The sequence below is a fragment of the Pygocentrus nattereri genome, chromosome 14, assembly GCF_015220715.1.
Source record: "Pygocentrus nattereri isolate fPygNat1 chromosome 14, fPygNat1.pri, whole genome shotgun sequence".
Lineage (NCBI taxonomy): Eukaryota > Metazoa > Chordata > Actinopteri > Characiformes > Serrasalmidae > Pygocentrus > Pygocentrus nattereri.
Window position 1 is genome coordinate 25,558,099 of NC_051224.1, and position 23,684 is coordinate 25,581,782.

The 23,684-nt window shown below is 40.0% G+C and overlaps 1 protein-coding gene across 2 annotated transcripts in view; it reads left to right on the forward strand.

The window, feature by feature from the left end:
• Nucleotides 1-23,684, forward strand: part of csnk1da (casein kinase 1, delta a) — a 50,942-nt gene that overhangs the window by 22,932 nt on the left and 4,326 nt on the right. The window contains exons 3-9 of one of the 2 annotated variants that reach the window (XM_037544803.1): nt 9,380-9,528; nt 11,527-11,755; nt 12,597-12,767; nt 13,160-13,308; nt 13,587-13,755; nt 15,979-16,091; nt 18,250-18,387. In XM_037544803.1, coding sequence (XP_037400700.1) covers nt 9,380-9,528; nt 11,527-11,755; nt 12,597-12,767; nt 13,160-13,308; nt 13,587-13,755; nt 15,979-16,091; nt 18,250-18,282 — 1,013 coding nt within the window. In that variant the 3' untranslated portion in view covers nt 18,283-18,387. Of the gene's footprint in view, nt 1-9,379; nt 9,529-11,526; nt 11,756-12,596; nt 12,768-13,159; nt 13,309-13,586; nt 13,756-15,978; nt 16,092-18,249; nt 18,388-23,684 lie in introns of those variants that run through there. The other variant, XM_037544802.1, reaches the window with a different exon arrangement.

The window sequence follows — 23,684 nt, forward strand, 5'->3', positions numbered from 1 at the left end:
TAAAGAACCCCATACCAACTCATCTTGACATGAGTGTGGAAAAAAAAAGTTTCAAAATGATCCGACCTGGCCCGGCCCGGCCCATCACCCAGAGTGCCAAATAAAACCAGACAGGAAAGCGCCGGTTAAAACATAGCATATTAGATCACGTAGAAATAAAATGTCAAACAATATTGATTAATATGTTATAATAATCAGCTGCCCAAAAGTTTAAATTCTGCTTTATAGAATTTGTCAAATAATGCTTTTAAACAGCATCTCAAACATATTTATTCCGGGTAAACATCCCATTCTGTTCTCATGCAGTGCTAAAATAACAAGGTGTTGGAATCACCTGTTTTGACACAAGCTATATTTATACAGTTTGCTATACAGATAGCCACGTCATTGTAGGTGTAAGAAGAGGAAAAATGCAGCAGAATCTAAAACACGTAAGAAGTTGCTTAGCAAGGCCACAGAGATTCAGCTAATTCAGAAAGCAGTTACATTAATTATTTTACATTTCCCGCTGATGTGCCTAGGGCTGATATTCGTGGATTAGTCTGGGATCAGGCCATTTTAAGGCCAATTGAATTATTGATTTCTCGCTTGGAGCGAGGCTTTGTTTAATTCAGAATAATTAGCTTTAGTGGAGGCGGCCCTTTTGAAGTCGGCTGTATGCTGGGATATCCCCCACTTCATCACTCGCTGATGCTGCATTTGTCTCTTCACTAAGGCAGTGCGCAGTAGCACTGTGAGTGCTCTCATTGATGTCATCAGAGTCAGAGCGAAAATGCTCCTATATTTAATATTTCTGGCCATTAAGACACATGAGGGACAAAAATGTGCAAAAAAGCCCCCGAATGTTTCATGTGTATATGAATCAATTGAATCAACCTATCAATCAAGTCAGTGTGAATTGATGTCACTGTCGCTGGTAATAAAACAGCCACTTAATTTATGAGAATGTGAGCTTCAATTTCAGTCCATCACTTTCTGTATTCTAATCAAATGGACTGGGCAGAGAATCTATGCAGGGCTTAATGTGTTCATTTTTTGCTGCTGTTGTTATTCACTTAACATATTTGTGCCTGAGCAGCTAAATGGACTAATGTGGTTATATTTGGTATAGTTATTGCTTGGATGACCATCTAACAGTATGCTTTTGATTTTTGACTTTTTTTTTTATCAAATTAGTTTGTTTAAAAAAATTTGTAGTCCTTATAAATAAGTGCAATTATTATAAATTGATAAACCGCAGATTTGAGCCACATACCATGATAAATTGCATCACAATATGTAACAGTTGAGTTTATCATGAATATTGTCAGTATTTAAAAACGCTTCCCAGCTGCTTGTTTGATTGAAAAGGGCAGAATTATTTGAGTTTAATGGCATGTTAAATGTGAGTACATGTAATCGGACTTATTAATGGCCTTTTTTAAAATCTTGTACTCTTTTGTTTGTTCTAGCTTAACAGATGTTAGAAAAAAGAGTATGACTTCATGTACCATGAAAATGTCTTGAAGTAATGCAGTTTCACCTTTTTGCATTATTTATTGTTATTGGGATAATTTACATCAGGATGTTACAATATGCTTTACTAAGTGTATCGTCAGTACTTAAACACTGAACAACTGCAAGTTTGAATATAAAGAACATAATTAATCCTGTTTTATTGGATTTAGTGCAGCATAGTATGTGATGCTGAGATCACGGTCTTCATATTTTGACTATTTTCCTTCTTCAGTGTGGAACTTCTTTTCCATTTTATCAGATGACCCAAATTAAAAATGTTTGTATTTTCATGAATTTGGCACATTTCTTAAGCTCTTATTCTCCAGGGTATATTTTGGTTTGACCATCTGAACTTAGATTCCTAAATTCTAAGGCAAATTCTTCAGTAACTGCATGAAATAAATGTACATTTTTATTAATTTTTTTGTAAAAAGCCCCCCTTAAATGAGCAGAAAATGTTTTATGACCATACACATATTGCTATATGATTGCACTTTACTGCCGAAAGCCAAAATCCTAGACGCTCTTTGTATTATTTTATAAAATAATTTTTACAGATCACTGAAGAGATGCCATCTGTTTACAGTTTATAGCCCAGATTTGTGGAAAAATTGGTTGACTTTCAGTTGAAAAAAAGTGTGTTCAGCTTCTTTTATTATAAGGGTTTAAAATGACATCATCTGATCTGATCCCTGTTGGATATTTTAAGTCTGTTCTGCGTGTGCCTCGCGGCATAGTGAAAGTTTATACCGTTCAACATGGCGGAGTAGAGACTGGTCTACATAGGAGAAGAAATTTATGCTCTGATCTTTAAAAGACGGTGGGGGGACAGACATCCAGCGCATGTGTCACAGAACACTGTCTTCCTCTCTGCCTTCTTTAATGAGGACGTGTGAAAGAAGTTTTCCTAAATCTGACGTAATTTTAAAGCAATTAAAAACACAAGCACTGCTCACTGCTGCTCATCTCACTCTGACGGGACTCGCATGATGCTCGTTGTCATGGTAACGTTTACTCTAAGCAGCATGTGCATCGTTTTAGGTCGTATTAGTTGTTGATTGAGCATGTAAATGGAGATTTTCCATCAGATTATTTAATAGAATGAGCAAATAAAACGCATTGACGTGACTGTTTTTTTTAATCAAACGATAGAAATTATTTGTTAGTTTTAGTTATTTTTGTTGAAGTAACTCTTGAACTACATAACATGGACTTTGTAATTCGCATCATAGCAGAGGACCTGACAGGTGCACTTCATTAATAGAAGTGCTGTGTATCATCATTATGCCTTGTTAAATGATGATTTATTTTTTTCTTAAATGTGCTCTAGTTGACCATCATGACAGTTAAGAGTAACAGTAATATGACCCTAATATTACTGAAGAAAATCTGTCATGGCTGCATCTTCTCATGTTAATGAAATGCTTATGCCAGCGTTATACAGCAGAGTGCAAGGCTTTCCAGGTATTCTTGCTCCAGGTGTTTTTTTTTTTTAAAGCTGTGTAAATGGCTGTGATTTGCTTTCTAGGTTTGCGCATAAGCGCTTATAAATGAAAGTGTGAAACTAACTGAAATGAAAATGTCACTTAATATATTGACACAGCAGTTTATCAAGTAAGCCACAGCATAAACAAACCATTTTTTTTTCTGAACTCACTATTTGTCGGTTCATCAGGCGTACCGATTGAAATGCTTCCTCGGTGTAAAATTTGTATTTGTACCTTTTTATAAGCGAACGTTTTAAAACAGAAGAGTAAAATAAAAGCCTGGAGGCGAGATGGGGTGTGTGGAGTCAGTACAGCTTAGAAAATATCTTTTCAGTGGATTATGGTTCAGTTATGTTCCCTGAGTAAAGGTACTGAGATGGACCCTTGAGGGTTCCGCCCCAGTGACAAGAGGGGCACTGACCCAGAGACAGTTTAGTACCTTTATTTCTGTGAGTGTTTAAAGGTGTTAAAGGTGCAATGTGTTAGATGTAAGGCTCATTCATGCTCATCATTAAAAATGAATATGAATACAGATGCTGGACCACCATAAATCATGGGGTCAATGTAGCGAATGGTTTAAACAAGACACAATTAATTTCTTTTATTGATAATAAAATTGAAGAGAATTCTCCTTTTACATGTTGCTAATTATTTGATGGCCTTACAGATCATTGCCATCTGCAACGCTGCCTCTTTTGTCTCTTTTCATAGTTGCATGGAAACTATGTGGACAGCGATGGTTTTAAACTAACAGAATTATTTTCATATGTAAAGAGTGTATAAATGAGCCTTTAATGGCATCTAGCTGAATTCCCCTCCCTCACCCCTCCCTTTCCAAGCGTGTAGTAGAACCTGCTGTGGCCATCAGGTTTTCTGCCATCGTCTGTCCTGATTTTGTTTTGCTTCTTGTTTTCTCTTCTCTGACGCCAAGAATTCTCCCTCACCTTTTCTTGTGCTAAATAAGTTTGGTCCTCCATTTGTCAAAATTTGGGCTCTCAAACTTCTCAACACAAAATGCTTAGCAGCACCGGCAGCAACCACTGATACTTCTTCTGTCTATGTCTTCCAACCAGAGCTACAGCGCCACCAAATTCAGACATTAAATTGTGAAAGGCACCGTCTAGAGCCAGTGTTTGGTTTCATTCTAGGTTACTGTAGAAACATGGTGACAGTGGCTCCTGTTATCCTCTTTATATAGGTATGAATGGCTTATTCCAAGCTAACAAACGATTTGTAGAAGTGATTACACAGTAATGATGGTTTTCTTTACTATATTCTATTTCTGCTAATAGATTTTCCTAAATCTTACACGCTGCACCTTTAGTACAAGCAGTTCCGATTCGAAGAGCTTTATAGATTGACACATAGTTGAAACAAGAGCACAGAAAAGCCATGACAGTGAAAACAAACCAAAATATAAACAGGAGTACAGATATAAACAAAACCCAGTGGAAGTGAAGCCCTGATGTGTTTGTGATGTGTAATCAGTGGTTGAGCTCAGAGTGAATTGAGACTGATGTTCGTGTACTGGAGCTCAGTTTCTCAGTCCTTCATCGTTACTGGTCATAAATCAGAGATGTGAATATGAAAGAGGGTCCTGAAGGATTTTTGCAGTGCAGGACCCTCATCCCCTCCCCCTGAATGCCCCTGGTGTCTGTACTGTAGCTGGGTAAGTGCATGCCAGTCGCACCAAGGGCCTGGCACGCTGCCAGCCGCCCGGTGTGCCCCTGCAGTGTTGGTTCTGTTCGGCGCTGTTCGCTCACACTGACGGCAGCATGACTGAACATGCACAGCACTCATGCTGCTCTCGCTCACTCGCTTTCTTTCTCTTGCTCTCTCTTTCTCTTTCTCTCGCTCTTGCTCTCGCTTTCTGTCTTGCGCATTCCTCTCTCTTGCTCTCCGCCTCACACACTCTTGTGCACTCTCGCTCTTTCACTGTCTCACTCTCCCTCTCTCGCTCGCTCGCTCTCTCTCACTGACTCACTCTCCCTCTCTCTTGCTTGCTCCACTTGTTCTTTCACTGTTTCCCTATCCCTGTCTCTCTATCCCTGTTTCTCTGCCCTTTCTTTTTCTCTTGCACTTTTTACTCCTTGTTTCTGTCTTTCTGTAGTTTCCTCCCTCTTTTTCCTCTTTCTCTCTCTTCTTTTTTTTTTTTTTTATTTCTCTCTTTCTGCCACTCAGTCACTTTCTCTCACCATCTTTTCGTTCCTCTCTCTCTCTCCCGGTCTCCTTTTCCCTCTGTCTTTCTCTTTGTCCTTCCTTTCTGTCTCTGCCCTCTTTCATTTTCTCTTGTACTTTATTTGATTCTTTTTTGTCTTTCTTGTTCTGTCTTTCTCTTCTTTCTTCCCTCTCTTTTTCTTTTCTTCTTGCACTTCTGCCTCACAATCTATTTCTTTCTTTGTTTCTTTCATTGTTTCTCATTGTCGTCCCCTATTTATCTCTCTCCATTATTCTCTCTTCCTCCTTTTCTGTCAGTTTCCTTTTTCTTTCGCAGTTTTTCTTTCCTTGTTTCTTTTCTCTCTATTACTCTTTCATTATCTACCTTTCTCTTCCTTCCCTCTCTTTTCTGTTATTCCACTCAACTTTCTCTCGTTCTGCTTCTTTCACAATCTCTTTCTCTTTTGTTTGTTTTTTCTCAGTCTCCCTTTCCCTCTTCTCTCTCTTGTTCTCTCTCTTTCCTTTTCTATTTCCTTTTTCCTTTGCAGTTTTTTTTCTTTTGTTTCCTTTCTTTGTATTGCACTCTTTCATTTTCTACCTTTCTGTTTATTCCATTCTATTCTCTCTCTCTCTCTCTCTCTCTCTCTCTCTCTCTCTCTCTCTCTCTCTCTCTCTCTGATCCCATGGTAAGTAGTGTCCAGATGGTGAGTTTGGGGGGGGCAGAGAGGCGGAGTCTCTGCATTTCTCCTCCTTAACTGGGTCTGTTCTTTCGCTCCCAGCCTTATTCAGCACAGCATCAATATTCATGCTCACGACTGAGGGCTGTAAATCTCTGACCTCACTTCCATTCCATTACAGTCTGCACAGGAAACGAGTCAGTGAATCACAGTCTCTCAGATTTAGTCAACAGTAGTTTAGAGTCTCAAAACAATACAATGAGCATTTTTTAAAACGGCCTGGGATATTTTGGCCCAAAATGAGTGTGTACGTGGTGTATTACCCATCGTAATTAATTCTAACATTGTAAAATGAGGGCATTTGAATTCCCGCCTTCAGATCAATGAGTTTCTTCTTGTTTTTTGTGCCCTTATTGAAAAGCTGCTGCCTTTGCATGACAGTAGCGTGTCACTCAGCGAAAGAAGCCACCCTTAAGCACAGTACGTAACTGATCTTATTGTATTAATAAATGTGTAATCTCTCCAGCCGTATCCATTCATGCATGTTCATTCAGTTAAACCTGTTCAGGATTAAAGTCCAGACGGCAGTGCTGGGGAACAGGGCGGCTCGTAAATGAAGGATGACCCAGACTGGGAGATATATTTACCCTTTCGTGCGCTCAGAAATAGCTGACCTGGAAGATGTGTGCGCTGAAATGCTGAGCTGCAGAAGCACTGCTGTGGAAGGGAACACGCACCACTGATCAGTCAGCAGCTGCCCTGATGGGCCTTCCGTCTGTGGCCCCGAATATCTGTGCACAAGTCCATACATGGGGTGCAAATACCTAAACCGTTAGACACCCAAACTGTCTATTTTGGTTACTATAGGGCAGAGGTTAAAACTATTCCAAAGGGTCACAGACTGAATGTCCTTGGTGTAAGATTTCAACTTGTGTTGGGTTATTTCTACACATTTAATCTGTAGATTAGATTAATAATCTGTGTATTTCGTCTTCTTCAGTTTCTCATTCTTTGCCGCCTCCGCTGTTCGAAACATTTTTTTTGTACACTATACTTCTTTTGCAGTCTGTCAGAATGACTGTGTGGATCATATGAACATTACAGAGGCTTTTTAAATGAAACAGTAGAAGTCATATCGCCCCCTACACTTCCTGTAGTGTATTACAGTCTGTCAGAGTGACTGTTGATCATATGAGCATTATAGATTTTTGTTTTGCTAATTAGAGCTTTCTACCTTTGAAGTTAATGACCAAGTTAGTCAAGTCAGCTTGACTTCATGTGTTTCGTTGATTGATTAGACATGATATGTACTGGAACTGCTAAAAAAAAAAAAAAACAAAAAAAAAACTTACAAATTTAACAGACTTGATTGTGGTGTTTTGACATTACAACACAGTTATAGCATTAATAATGGACAAAGTTTTCAGTTTGTATATATAACATGCCTTGCCGTGTTGGAAATGTTTACTTGAAGCTCACACAGCATCCACGGATCCAGTGGCACAAACTCAATTAGACCATATTAAACTCTATAAATTACCCATGAAAGTGCCGTGTCAGCTAGTGTGTCAGTGTCTGAAACAAGGATGCTGGGGCAGCGAGGGCAATCAGTGTAGAGCAGGAGCGATGGTGTTGCTCTGATCGGATTGGTTTTTGCTCTCCTGCTGAGGAGGCCTTTATCCTCTCCCCCAGCGCCACCTTCAAGGTTGCCCTGCAGTCGTGCTTTATAGCTGCTGCTTTATATCTTCTGCCCGAACGAACTGATCGAGGGCCAGCGGTTTATACGAGGCAAACCACCGTGTGACATTTTATCACGCTGCTGTCCTAAAACTGAATCAAACAGCCTCCCACCCCCACCCACCAGCTGGAGAATATCACCCACGGTGGAGGTCACCTTCACTCTCTGGGTGTCTTATGGTCTATAATGACACCATCTCTGATGATCAGTTATAACAGTTATAAGTCTGAGATTAATTTATCAGTAAGTTTCCGTTTTGCTGTCGAATTACAGTCAAGCAAACAAATAAAAGAACAAAGATGATAAAGCGTTTAAAAAAAGAACTTTGAGCGTTGGAACTTCACATAGCTTTTCAGTTAAATTTTATGGCTGTATTTTTCACCATGAAGCTTGACAGCATGAAGATTGAACACGTTGGCTGACAATGGCTCAAGCAATCAGCCTCAGGCATCTTATGTCTGTTTACTCTTTATATAAGTTAAAGTAGTTTTTCTTTTGCAGGATTTCTGTCAGTTCTCTAGTACATGCTGCCCTTTTATCATGTTTTATACTCACTACTGGGCAGAAACGCAAATGCCTGATCAGTCATAATTTTATGATTTTCTTTAATTCAGCCATCGTGTTTCCAATAATATTTTTTTTTCTTTAGCAAAACCGTTTATCCACCTCAAGCCTGCATACAAGCTCTTGGTGTTTTTCATATTGTGAAATTAAATGAATGCGTGTCTAGCTAGTGAGCCAGTGACTGGCTGTGCAGGTCAGTGGGGCAGGAGGTTACATCAGTACTGATGTGGGGCAAAAATGCTGTTTACTTTTTATATTAATTAATATTTAGAGCTGTTCTTCAAAGCAGTTTTCCAGTATATATGTTGGTCCATTCTGAGTTTCACTCAGTGTAAAGGGCACCTGCTGTGTTCAGATGATAAAATACACAGTAGTAGTATTTGTGTTTTTGTTGTTTTTTGACTGCGAAGACGAACCAGATTGGCTGTTGGATACAAATTAAGCCCTAAATGTCTTCTATGGCTTTGAAATTCCTGTCAGTTGTTTTTCTTCTGTATTTACAAAACTACATATTCTCTCGCTCAAATTCTATCTCAGTGACAATAGTCACCCGTCCCACTTTATTCAGTTTAAAGTCCTCCTGCTAGTTTAGAAATATTTACATGGTCCAGCGGCAACCTTGTTTCTCCCGTGTGCGTCACTCACTCGAGTCACAGTGTTCATTGTAATGCACAGATCTGATTGGCTGAGTAGCATCACTTGTGGAATTTACAACGCATGCGTTTACATTACATTAACATTTACGGCATTTGGCTGACGCTTATCCAGAGCGACTTACAATTTGATCTTTTTTTTTTACACAGGTAGGCCAAGGCCGTGTTAGGAGTCTTGCCCAAGGACTCTTATTGGTATAGTGTTGGGTGTTTGCCCAGGTGGGGATTGAACCCCAGTCTACAGCATAGAAGGAAAAGGTGTTGACCACTACGCTATCACAACCACATGCGATTGGTCTGCGAGTTTATCGGTTATAGGTCCAGGTCTGGGTCTGGACTCGGACTGCAGTCCCCATGTACCTCAGAACATAGTATCTACACCCCTTGTCGCTCATATGTGGAAAATATTATTTAAAACATCCCTGTATTGAATTAATTGCTTCTTTAATCTCAAGAGAGCCACATTACATATCTTCCAAGGGCAATTTGGGTTTAATTTTAACTTTGTGTTTCAGCTCTGATTGCTTTTTGAATGAGGCAACCAATCAGAACAGAGCTCATTTACATATCAGCCCTAACATTTTTGTTTTTTTCCCTTTTCCATAGTTGGGATCCCGACGATTAAATGGTGCGGCGCTGAGGGCGACTACAACGTGATGGTGATGGAGCTCCTGGGTCCGAGTCTGGAGGACCTCTTCAACTTCTGTTCCCGTAAATTCAGCCTGAAGACTGTTCTGCTGCTAGCTGACCAGATGGTAAGGCTGCAGCGTGCTTGCTCGTGTCCACTTCTGCCGTAGAGCACTCTGCTTAATTACAGAGGGCTTCTGCAGAGCAGTGACTATTAAAGGGACCAGTCTTCACCTCCAGGATCAGATTTAACCCTACTGTTTTACATCAGCGCTGTAGTTCCTCCTCCACTTGCTGACTGATAGAGCAGAAATGCCCGAGGCCTTTTCAGTTATGAAGGGACCTATTATTCTGGATAAGCTGTTGCATCATTGCCTTGTTTGCATTGTTGGGTTTCATCATGGCAACACATTCACTGTGGGCATGATGGCTCCCTCGTTAACCTGGTCATTGTTCACTATATAGTTTTTACTGTGTAAAAACTGACCGGAGAGTAAATGATAGTGATTTAATGTTGAGAGCTTTTTTATTGTTCAATCTTTGTTTCGTTCATATATATATATATATATATATATATATATATATATATATATATATATATATATATATATATATATATATATATATATATTATACACACACACAGTGAGGAAAATAAGTATTTGAACACCCTGCGACTTTGCAAGTTCTCCCACTTAGAAATCATGGAGGGGTCTGACATTGTCATCTTAGGTGCATGTCCACTGTGAGAGACATCTAAAAAAAAAAAAAAATTTAAAAATCCGGAAATCACACACTGTGTTTCCCAGCAACAGCCCAGAAACCTGGCTGATCTGGAGAAGATCTGTGTGGAGGAATGGGCCAAAAGCCCTGCTGCAGTGTGTGCAAACCTGGTGAAAAACTACAGGAAACGTTTGACCTCTGCAATTGCAAACAAAGGCTACTGTACCAAATATTAACATTGATTTTTGTATGTAAAATTATGCACACTCACCGGCCACTTTATTAGGTAGTTGCTAGCAAAAGGTTGGACCCACTTTTGCCTTTAGAACTGCCTTAATTCTTCATGGCATACTTTCAACAAGGTATTGGGAACATTTCCTCAGAGATTTTGGTCCATATTGACATGATGGCATCATGCAGTTGCTGCAGATTTGTCAGCTATAATGTGAATCTCCTGTTCCACCACATCCTGAAGGTGCTCTATTGGATTGAGTTCTGGTGGCTGTGAAGGCCATTGGAGTACAGTGAACTTATTGTCATGTTCAGGAAACCAGTTTGAGATGATATGAGCTTTGTGACACGGTGCATTATCCTGCTGGAAGTAGCCATCAGAAGATGGTACACTGTGGTCATAAAGGGATGGACATGGTCAGCAACAATACTCAGGTAGGCTGCGGCGTTTAAACAATGCTCAGTTGGTACTAAGGGGCCCAAAGTTTGGCAAGAATATATCCCCCACACCATTACACTATACTGTATACTGGCACCCGGTGTGGTCTTCTGCTGCTGTAGCCCATCTTCTTCAAGGTTCAACGTGTTGTGCGTTCAGAGATGGTATTCTGCATTCCTTGGTTGTAACAAGTTGTTATTTGAGTTACTGTTGCCATATGATTGGCTGATTTGTGTTAACAAGCTATTGAAAATAATAAAGTGGCTGGTGAGTGTGTATATATAAAATATCTCTCTCTTTCCTGTATTCTCTTTTCAGTCCCCCTCTTTTGCTCGTTTACTTTTCCTGCTCTCTTTCTCTGTTCTCTCTTGATATTTCTTTCCCGTTTTAGTCTCTTGGACTCTCTTCATCCTTGCTCACTTATGTTTTCTCTCTCTCGCGCCTGTATTCTCTTTTCTGTCCAACTCTTTTACTCTTTTCTTTCACACACTCGCTCTCTCATTTGCTTCCTCTCTCCTGCCCTCTTTCTCTTTTCTCTCTCAATATTTCTCTATCTCACTCAATGTCAGTCTCTTGCTATCTTTTCTTCTTTTCCACTCTCTTGCTTGCTGTCATATTTTCTCTCACTCTTCTTGTTCTTGCTTGTTCATGCTTTCTCTTTCTTTCTGTATCACTTTCATACTCTTTTCTCTCTCGCCTCTCCTGCTCAACCTGTATTCTGTTTTGCCCTCAGATCAGCCGTATCGAGTATATCCACTCCAAGAACTTCATCCACAGAGACGTGAAGCCCGATAACTTCCTGATGGGCCTGGGGAAGAAGGGCAACCTTGTTTACATTATCGATTTCGGCCTGGCCAAGAAATACAGAGATGCCCGCACTCACCAGCACATCCCCTACCGCGAGAACAAGAACCTGACCGGCACTGCTCGCTACGCCTCCATCAACACGCATCTCGGCATCGGTACACCTCTTTCACTTTGCATGCATATTCACTTGTTGTACATGCTGGTTTTTTGGTTTTAATAGGTGGTTTTAATTGAATATAAGTACCCCTTTCAACTCCATGGAACCACCAGTGGTTCCACAACGCATTTCATCGTATTCTTCATAACTTTATTTCATGAGCTACATTCAGAAGGTGGACGTCATATGAGGCTGTATCCGTCTTCTTTTCAGTCAAATAGATGGTTATGTAATTTTAAGCCTATATAATAAAAGAAGCTGAAGCTTTTTTTCTACTGAAAGTCGACCCATTTTTCCACAAATCTGGGCTATTAACTATAAACAGATGGCGTCTCTTCAGTGATCTGCTCTGTAAAAATTATTTTTATAAAATGATACAAAGAGCGTCTGAGATTTTTGGCTTTCAGCAGTGAATTGCAAGCATTGGCGATGTGTGATCATAATGCATTTTCTATTCATTTGAAGCTTTTTGGAAGCTTTTACAAAAAAAAAAAAAATACATTTGTTTCATGCAGTTAATAATTTGCCTTCTGATTTGGGCATTGGGAATACGAGGTTACTTTAAGGTATGGCTGTGCAATGTATAAATAGCAATTAAGCTATTGCCCTTTGCAAGTACTATTATCATTGAGGGTCAATGTATTATTATTATTTTTTTAATGTGGTGATAAGTACAGACCACCGTACTGAAAATGCAGTGTAATTGCATTGTGGTGTTTAGTTCATGCATCCTCATTCATAGCTAGTTTGCGGCCTGAAATTAGTCTAATTATCTATTATTTAAACTGTTGATGAGATTTCTTGACAGTTTCCCCATTGTTGTCTTTTCATCTCTACAGAGCAGTCCAGAAGAGATGATTTGGAGTCTCTTGGCTATGTGCTCATGTACTTCAACCTGGGCTCTTTGCCCTGGCAGGGCCTGAAAGCTGCCACCAAGAGGCAAAAATATGAACGCATCAGTGAGAAGAAAATGTCCACTCCCATTGAAGTCCTCTGCAAAGGATACCCATGTAGGTTAAATTTTCTGTTAAGGGTGGTTGATAGTCAGTATTTAATTGCATGGGTCATTTAAGAGATGTAGGAGAGATTCTAAAGTGGCATAACAGTTTGAGGTTTCTTGCAGTTGTAGATTTAAAATCAGCGATGATGCTCGGAGATAAAGGATAGCATGAATGGTTCTTTTTGATTTGGTATAATAAACCAATGAGTAAAGAAAATCTTTGTGCCTAGACATATTTAAAATGTGGCACTGTTGGTGCATCTGTTCCTATTTATCTCAGGTAAAGGAAATATTGTGAGGCGTATTGTATTTTTGCTGTATTTCCCATCATTCCTTTAGCTATTCTTATTTAATTTGACACACTTATAAGAAATACCTTGTGGTTTTCATTGTCTTTCTCAGCCGAATTTGCCACGTACCTCAACTTCTGCCGCTCCTTGCGCTTTGACGACAAACCGGACTACTCATATCTGAGACAGCTCTTCAGGAACCTCTTCCACAGACAGGGATTCTCCTATGACTATGTGTTTGACTGGAACATGTTGAAATTTGTGAGTATGAACAAGTGAAAAGCAGGTGTTTCACAGGTGTCCCGTTCCATCCTGGAGGGTTACAGTGGTTTCCTGCTCAAACACTTCTGCTGAATCTGCTGAAATATGATTGAGCAAGCGTATGACCAGACTGTGCTGAATGATAGCTCCTGATATTGAATCCTCTCCTAAAGAATAAAAAATTTACTCCTTCACTTCTTATTCTTTAGTGAGATTTGGTGCAGCTGGTCGTTTTGTGTCTGTGTGAGTGACATTCTGGTGTGTGCTCTGGTGTTCAGGGAGCGAACAGAGCGGCTGAAGACGCTGAGAGGGAGCGCAGAGATCGAGAGGACAGACTGAGGCACGGCAGGAATCCAGCCGCCAGGGGCATGCCCTCGGCCTCCAGCAGACCCAGAGGAACGCAGGAAGTAGCACCGCCCACACCCCTCACCCCAACCTCACACACAGGTGAGTGCACAGAGAAGGCTGTGTCCCAAACTGACTATATAACCCTGTCCACTGCGTGCTTTGTTCTTTTGTGCCTGAAATGCTCCTGTTGACTTTGACAAGGGTCACCAGTCTTATGCAGGATCGGCTGGTGTGGCTGCATATTTTCCCGATTCCACTCATTTGTACTCATGAATGAAATGAAAATCTGTAGTTAAACCTGATAACATTGGTATCCTTGGTGGCTGTTCTACTGCTCTGTTGCAGCTCCACAGCAATTCGATTTCTAGGTAAAGATAAAATAATCCTCCTTTGAAGTAAATTGAAGCTCTGCTGGTCGTTCAACACAGTTTAACAATAAATGGTCTTAAACACTGGAGTTAATTTAGTCTGTACATGCTAATTCACCAACCTTCAACTTTTTAGCGTGCAGCTGGTCGCCATAGTAACAACAATCTCCTAGCTAGTTAGCTAAAGAAATGGGAAAGAGAAACATTTAAGATGAATGTTGATCATTTAGAGACGAATTGACAGTCCAACTGGTTTCCTGATGTTTAATCTGCAACAGGAAACTGTCAGACACTAAAAAGTTGCGAAGCTTAGTCAGTTTCTCGTTGGAATTTTTCTATTCCACCTTAAATGGTGCCGCAGTTACATTCTGACACCTCAGGCACTGTTTAAGATGGAATGGGACAATTCGAACAATAAGCTGGCGAATGAGAAGCGACTTCAGCCTCGTATAAAATTAAACATTGAGAGACATTTTACAAGAAACTGTTTAACTTTTGCGGAAAAGTTTCCTGTCAGCGATACGAGAAAAGCATCTACAGCTGAGCTAAAGCTCAAAGCGGAGCAAAGTAAGTCTGCGTTTTTGTTCAGATTTTTTAGCCTATACTAGCACATCAGCACATACTGAGACATATTTACAGCCAAGATGGTAAAATGGACGTAAAATGTTGTGGCTTCCAATGTGGTTTGGTTTTTGCTGAACAAACAAAATGACTCTTAACATTTAGGTTGACGACCCCTGCCTTATTATATAGTGCACAGTTTTGGACAGTAATGGGTCCTATTTACTATATAGTGCATTATTTTAAAAGTCCTTATTGAATACACTCTTAAAATCGGTAATGCTCCAAAGTGTACATGCTGTACCCTGACAGCCTGGAATCCCCATAATGCCCAGTGTGTTACCTCTTCCACAGTGTAGAGTTAGCATATGGTTTAGATCAGTCTCTGTTTCCGGTTGAGGTGTTCTGTGTAGTGTTGTCTTTTTTCCAGTGTAGATGATAGCGATAAGGCACACACAACATGGCACATGACTTCTCTAGTGTTGTTGTGTGTTAGTGCTAGTACTGAATACTTGATTTGGAGATTGCGTCCTGTCTTCACCTGTCTTGGCTGATGGGTTTATTTCCTGTTTGTGTTCCTCAGTAACAGCATCTACCAGCAGATTTTCTTTTTTGAGTTTGTGTTCTCAGCTGTGGGGAAGTGGTAAAGCACTTGCACACGTTCCCTCTAGAAAGGAAATAATATGACGTCAAGTGTTGTGTTCAGAAAAGAACTGATGTTTCCACATTTGTCAGGTGATATTGTGACCGGGGCTCTGGTGTGGAGCCAGCCTATAAAGAGATCTTTTAACTGCAGTTTGTTACATTTGGCTGGTATTTAAATATTATATGGGCAGAGGTAGAGCAGCCTGAACCCATACTTGGGTAAAATCAATGTTTGGGCTAAATAGTAACCAAAATAATATAAGTACCATTTAAAATCTGTACTCTTTGTCTAAAATGTCGACATTTGGAGAGAGGGTCGAGTCGTGTTTGAGGGGCTCAGACGTTTGTTGGTGCAAACTGAAGAGAATACAGCAGCAGACCTTCATTTGGGTCTCCAAGTAATGGGAAAACGCGAGAGTTCTGTGTGTTCCATTCGGTTCAGCAGCAGATTAAAAGTTATGGTGTCTGATTCCTGATTGTTTAGTGTGGATCCCCAAAAAATATCAGCAAAAACCAGTGCAACAGTGTGAGACACCCAGCCTGTTAACTGTTCAGACTTTAAAAGTTGTGTAGTGAACCCAAGGCTTTAGCCAGATAACTTAAACCCAAAGTCAGGCCCGTCCTGTAGAAGAGGTTACCAGCTATTGGCCAGCCGTGAGCTTGAGTTATTCAGCTTACTGAGGAAAACCTGCTGATGTCTGTCCACAGCTCCACACTAATGCCGATGTGTTTGTCATTTGTGTGTCAGGAATGGAGCGCGAGAGGAAGGTCAGTATGAGATTACATCGCGGAGCTCCAGTTAACATCTCCTCATCTGACCTGACTGGCCGACAGGACACTTCACGAATGTCCACATCACAGGTAAAAGCCTTGATCTGAAGCTTTTTTTGGCAGATAGCATTGAGATCATTCATATCCTCGTTGTTCTGTAGCTGGAATGTTTTTGCCCTCTGTATGCCTAAGTGTGGCATCAGTGCTAGTCTCTGAGCTTGGTGCTCATCCATGGCTCCCTGTGATTGGATGGAGATCAGAAAATTGAGTCGTTTCAGACTTTTATTCAAGTATGGAGAAGGGAACAGTTCTAGGGAGCCACTCGGGTGCACTATACGTCTGCTGTGGCTGGCATGCAAATGCTGGGCCTGCCTTCTGAGTTTAAAAGCTGCTTGCATGCAAAGTTGATGGTTTCAAATCCTCATATATGATTTTAAACATTTAGTCTACAGTTCAAAGTGCTGCTGAGTCAGAAAAGCCTTTGTTTATGCTAATTAAAAACAAAAATCAAAAACTTAGATGTGAATAATAGTGGAGTAAATATATCTTGATCTCTTCTGTGCACATTCTTAATTTATTAAACATCTGAATTGGCTTCTGTGCACAGCTTAGCTTAGTGTTTTCGTTGGACGAGTATTGTGTAATTGCTGGCATAAGTAGGTGTATTATAATATGCAGTTTTTGCAGGATTTTACATTCCTGCATAGAAACCTGAGATTGCGTAAATATTTTTCCTGAACTTTCGTGCTAAATAATTTCAAAATAAAATAATTTCAGCAAGGATGTTACACATACAAGAAATTTGTTTTGCTAAATGCAGACATGTAATATGACATTAAGAAAGAGTGAAAAAATAATAAACTGAAAAATATGTCCAGTAGGGTTGGAAGATGAATCATTTTTATGTCAAAATTGCAATTTTAAAGAGCAGTTATCAAACTGCAATTTTAATCATATCCTATGTCATAATCATAGTTATAAGTGTTAAGTGGAGAAACAACCTAATAACACAGAGCTTGTGAACTGAATTTCTGGCAAACTACATTATGTTCAAGTCTTGAGCCCATACAAATGAATGGGCAGCAGTTTTTCCACATAAAAAAGGCCTGGAGCTTAATTTAAAGAAAAATAACTGCATTTAAATCGCAATATTGAGCAGAAAAATCACAATTGGATCTTTTGAACAAGTTGTTCAGCCCTAAAGTTTAGTGGTGTTTTTGCAAATGTATCTCATATCACATTTGTCACATTACATTTACATAAGTGCGAAGGTGTGTAAAAGTCTTAGGTGTGTACCTTCCTTGTACAGCTTGAATACAATGAAATAAGAAAAAAGAAAAATATATACACACATACACAATATATACATTAGTATGCACCACTGTTGCCATGTTTCCAGTGTACAGTTTAATTTATATTCATTAGCGTAATATTGACACACAATTTTACACTTTTTGTTGCTGTCACCGGAACAAAGCCTCATCTCCGTTTTTGTTGTTTTCCAGTTTTTCAAATAATTAAAAAATTTCAGTTGTCCTCGATGTTGTGTGTAGAATGGACCAAAAGAAATGATCCAAAATTTCTTGTAAAAATTTCTGGTTTCATTGACTTACATTAGAAGGTAAAGGTATATTTTATCCTTCTCCTGTAAAGTTACCATTTTAAAGATTTTGTTCCTACAGCAGTGATATAATTGTGAAATCTAGCAGCTTTGGCAAATGATTGCAGTTGGCTTAAATAATTGAGATATTCTTATTATTATCATATGTTATCATATCTTGATTGTCATCATTGTGATAGGACTAGTTATATGTAGTATATAAATATAAATAAAATAGGTCTTCGTGCTCTGTGCTTCTCGTTGCTTTTTCCAGCACTTGGACATGCTCAGGTGTAAATATTTACTACACACTAAAATCAACATTAAAACTAGTTTGTGTGGTGCAACCGGTTTTGTTTTAGTGATGCGTAAACTTGAACCTAAATGCTAGTGTGTTCACTAGCCTAAACCTTAAGCTCTAAGCCTTGCTTAAACTTGCGTACAGCCAGTTCAGCCGATTCCCAGAGTCGGTCAGTGAGCCGCTCTACCCAGCCCTGCTAATAAAGACATTCACAGCGATAAAGCAGTACAGCTTTCTGGAGATCAGGTCATTTTCCTACTCGGAGCGCTGTTTGTGATGTGCTGCCACATTGCCATTGTTTGCTTCACATATAAATGTTTTTCCCCCCTCCACCCCGCCCACCTCAGAATAGCATTCCCTTCGATCATCACGGCAAGTAGCTGCTCGCCACGTTCTGCTGTGAGAGGCCGGGGCAGCCCCGGGTGAGTGACGGTCGGGTGCCATCTTGTTTGGTGTGTCTGCACCTCCCTGCACTCAGTAAAGCCCTCCCTACCCTCCCTCCTTGCTCTCTGCTGCCGTCCCACCCAGAACCCCCTCTGGTGCAGAATTCAGGGATGCATTATGGATAGAGCCATAAAAATGTGTAGATGTGTCAGTTGGCAGGTAGTGATTCAACTGGTTCAACATAATTTAATAAAACCTTCAATTAAATTGGTACTTATTATTTTTGGCAAAGTAACATTTCTAAAATACTGTTTTTATAGGTGATATCTAAAGAAAGGGGTTTGTTTTTGTCTTTTTTAAGTATTCAACTGTCGTTTTACCTGGGGAAGTTTGGTAATGTAATTTGTAATTGATTCTTATGGGATAAACTCTGTGTCTAATTGCCCAAGATAGCCTGGATTGAGGCGCCCAAGCCGGGAAGTTCACTTCAGCGAGATTTAGAATTAAACTGATTAAAACTAGAGGGATCTTTGCCTTCCCCTTCTTATTAGCCCATCACCAAAAATGTTTTAAATTACAGTAGTCCTTGGTTAAATTTGAGGATAAACCTCTTTTTTATTCACCAAAAAAGTTATATAATAACAATAATAATAATATATATTAATTGCACACACACTGCTCAGGCATAACGTTGTAAGCACCTCCTTGTTTCTACACTGTCCATTTTATCAGCTCCACTTAATATACAGGTACACTTTGTAGCATGTCAGTGTTACTGCAGTGCTGAGAATGATCCACCACCCAAATAGTACCTGCTCTGTGAGGGTCCACGGGGGACCTGACCACTGAAGAACAGGCTAAAAGGGGGCTAACAGTATGCAGAGAAACAGATGGACTACAGTCTGTAACTGTAGAACTACAAAGTGCACCTTTATAGTAAGTGGAGCTGATAAAATGGACAATGAGCATAGAAACAAGGAAGTGCTCATAATGTTATACCTAGTCGGGTTGTGTGTGTGTGTGTATGTATGTGTATGTATATAATATATATACACTGCACTACACCACCATGAGGTCAGGTCAAGCAGAGCTGCTGTTACCGAAGGAGCTTCAAGTTTTTATTTAGCTTACTTGTAAAAACTGCTAAAATTATAGACTAATCCAGCTCCAATAGGGTTTTAGTAGTTCTTCCAGTTCAAAAACAACTGCAAATTAAATTCTCTACATTTTTATACCATATGAAGTTTATTTAACGCAAGAAAAATCATTAGGTTTTAGATTTTGTGATGCATTGAACTGTTGAAATCGGTGATTTACACTTCTACTCACAGCAGAATCCACTTCCTGTAGATACGAGGGAAGGTCAGGTGTCGAATAAAGGCCCTCGAGTAACCCCTTTTCCACTGACACGGTGCCAGAACTGGAGCTTTTTAAGAACCCCGTCTCGAGTTTCCTCCAGCTTTTGAGTTGAAATTACATAACTGGAAGTCGGTGGTGTTTGGCCAAGAATTTAGCACATCATGCTCACCGTTTTTAATTTGCACTGTCCAGCAACACATTAGTCCCACTTGTGTTTAAGTACACCTTTGACTTTCCTTAACTTGTCAATTTGTCTTGAAACTGAATCTGGTTTCTACTACAGTCGGTTCAGTTTTGCTGCTGTTTTCACTCATTTTTTTCCCCCCAAAATACATGGAAAAAAGTTGTTTTTCTTCTGCTGCTTCTCCACCTTCCTTTTTATGGACGATGGCAGCTCCACTCTTATAAACACCTTTATCTGGTGACGCTACCTTTCCTCACGACATCTTGCTTCTTTGGTTCCAGACCTGCAGGTTTTGAGACACCCCCCCTTTCCCCTCCTCAAAGTTGTGCACCGAAACCTTGCTGGTGGAAAAGCTGTTTAAGTTAGTTGTGGTTGATTTTGGTTGAGGTTGAGACAGTTGGTATCTACATGAGATGGGGATGTTATCTTGCGTACGTGGGATGGTTTAGTTTTCTTCTCTTTGCCAGTTTTGCTTTGTGGGTTCTTGCCTACGCAAATGACTCAGATGGAAGAAATTAGATTCACCAGATGCCGGCTGTTACTCTTCACAGATGGGCCCTGGTTGAAATACTGCTGGATTACCCCTCTTCAGTATCATCCGTATTAAAGCTCCATCTTAACCTGAGCATTTGGTTGTTGAGCCAAATGCAGTTGATCTGAAACAGAAATGCTGAGGGCTGTAATGGGTTTTCCACAGGGAGTGATGGAGCTACAGTTCCTGCTCAAAGTGGAAATATTCTCCAGGTTTTAAAACAATAGTTCAATAAAAATATCAGTTTTCCTCCTTGCGTTAAATGTAATTGATCATCCAAGACATGTTTTGTGTTCCAAGTTTTCTTCTTTTTTTTTTTTTTCTTTTTTTTTTTGAAGTCAATTTTTTGTCTTTACTTTAGTCTATACTTATAGATCACAGGATTCCATGCAAGTGCCAAGAAGTTTGAGTTTATTGAAAGGGTAATTAAACGGTTAAGATGTAAAAGGAGTTGTTCAGAGTGGCTTACTGTGAAACGCTCTGGTCTAGAAAAACTTATTGGGTCAGAATTGTTCACAGTGGTCAGACGTCCACCTCTAAAAGCTCTCTCATAGAAAGTTACTACATGAAATGGTTATGAATTCACTGCCTGATGACTGAGACACTGTTTTGCAATTGTGTTTTACATTTATAAAATTGAATCATGGTAGAGAGGCACCATGCAGGCAAAATAGTCCCCAAAGAAAACTTGTTATTCCAGATTTTCCACTATTTCCCATCAACATTCCATATAAACTCAGAAGACTCATGTAGGTTCTCTGGTGGTTCTGGATAGTAAATAAAATGTCTGTATTTGTGTTGTAGTCATGGCGACCCCTGGTTCCTATCACCACCTCTGTAAAGGCATCTGAACCATTTCACACAAAACCACTCTAAATCACTCTGTTTACATCTCTAACTCTGAATTATGCAAATAAATATCATGCTAATTGCTAATGAACCTGCTACACTTGGGCTAAAGGGTGGAACTGTGTAGATCATCTTTTTAAAGCGATCACTTTAATTCAGACCTGATGGCTGAATTTCAGTGACGTTCTCTTGGCAATGGGAGATTTGAATGCAGATTGACTGTTCTGGAAGTTTAGACTGTTCCTATAGTGATGTAAATGTGTCTACACAAGGCAGAAGCCCACAGAAAGCTGACCATATGCCCGCTCCACAGGCATTTTGGATCCAGTGGAATTGGGTCAGCTTCCTCTGTGTAGCCAGAAGATTAGCGCTTGACTGTGTTGCTCAAACCGGCACTGTTGGAGAGGCTTTACCAGGCCATCCTGTGCAGTGATACCCGATTAAATCCATTCATTCTGCAGTCTGATGCAAACAGTGACGAAACGTAGGTTTTGTGTTGGGTGCGTTTAAGGCACAATGCATAGCGTGGGAAAGAAAATTAATTAGTGTACTGTGTGCATTTTGCCTTTACACGGGCATGCGTTCCCCCTGGCCCATCTGTTGGAATTGTATCCATCCAATAGTACTCACCAGCAACTGCCAGGAATCTGTCCATCTGTAGCGTTCACTACGTAACTGATTGGCGTTTTTGGTAAAAGGCTTGTATGGTTCTACTGGAGGTGTATCCAGAGGCCTGAGTGAGTTTGTGTCTGTTCTTTTAAATAAGACCTTCCAGTCCATAAAATCCATAAATGGAAACTAAACTGCTAAAATAGCCTGTTTTCAAGTGATCGTTTTTGTGATGTCATGGAAATTTGTATTTATTTATAAAACTCTTAGTTCCTGTCCTAAAATCTGATTGGCTGAGCCGTGTTTGAAGCCATTGTAAAATCCATGACATACGCTCTATGACCACCTTACAGCAACTGAACTCTCACTGCACCACAGCACAAACACCCTGTTAATGGATTAATCTTTGACTCTAGTGCTGCTCACATGGAGCACAGAGAGTACTGAAGTGAACCTGTTTTTTTGTTTAAACTGAGGGTCTGGCACCTTTATGTTCTTAACTAGAACCAGGCTGGTCAGCTAGCCAACAGGCTAAAAGAGCTAACAGCCTAAACAGCTCCATCATTATCACAGCCTTGAATTGAAGCACTTAGTGTGATTAACTATAAAACGTCAATATACAGGTGTTAAAAAATAAATAAGTCACTTGAATGTTTTACACACTTCAAATGTCCATGTTTGTCAGAAGTACAAACCCAGAGTCTCAAACAGCTCTATACTCCCTAAGTAGTGTTCTAGGTATGAAAGTTTAGAAATTCTAGCCTCTACAGCCAAACAGTGCATCATTTATGGGGTGTGGACGTGTCTGATTCCAAAATGACTGTCTTAGCTGTATTTTGCTCTGTTGAGCTGCAGGATCCAATATTTAAACTCCTGTCTAGTGCACCATGTAGGGAGCAGAAAGCTGTTTAAGATTCAGCCCCAGTGTGAGAAGAGGCGCTGCTAAATAAGATTTGTCGTGGTAATTGGTGACCCAAAAAGTACTTATAAAGTGAGTGTTTGCATTAAACAGTGCTATGTTGTCATATGTTCATTATTATAGGACAAAAAATGTAAAAGGTCATGAAATTACCGCAGTGCACAGTGATTGGCGACCGAGCATTCTCCTCATTCAGCGGTCCATGGTTACTTGGCAATTATACCGTATTCTAAAGGAACTACATTTCTTGGCGAAATACTTTATTTATTTATTTATTTATTTTTATTTAAAAGCTTTGACACCAAACATGTCTTCGCTGACCAACTGGAATTCAGCATCAGAATGAATATTTTGTGCGTTTAGATGTTTTCACGAAACAGTCCCTTTAATCTTGAACCCAAACTCCACCCTGAGTGTGGCTCAAGAGTTTTGGTGTGATATTCTGTGGGTCTGCTGTGCAGTTTTGCTTTGCAGCGCCCCCTGCCTGTGTGCTGGTGTAATACCGTAGGCCCCTGTAGATGCTTGGGTGTGGTTTGGTTTCCCTAACTTTATTACAATCTCTACTTACAGGCTTCAGGGTGGACACTTATGTGCACTCTGAGTCTGGAAGTATGAACAAATGGAAGTCTCTCTCTCTCTCTGTCTCTCTCTCTGTCTCTCTCTCTGTCTCTCTCTCTCTCTCTCTCTGTCTCTCTCTCTCTCTCTCTCTGTCTCTCTCTCTCTCTGTCTCTCTCTCTCTCTCTGTCTCTCTCTCTGTCTGTCTCTCTCTGTCTCTCTCCCTCCTCCCTCTCCCCCACTCTCTCACGCATGCATTGTGATATGTGCTCAGCCTTTGCTGCCACCTGCACTGTTTTACACGTCTGCAGTGTTTGGTGTGTAAATATTACTTCTGTTTTGTGTTTAAGATAACAGGTTTTATTGGTTTTATCTTAATTGTGTATGAAAT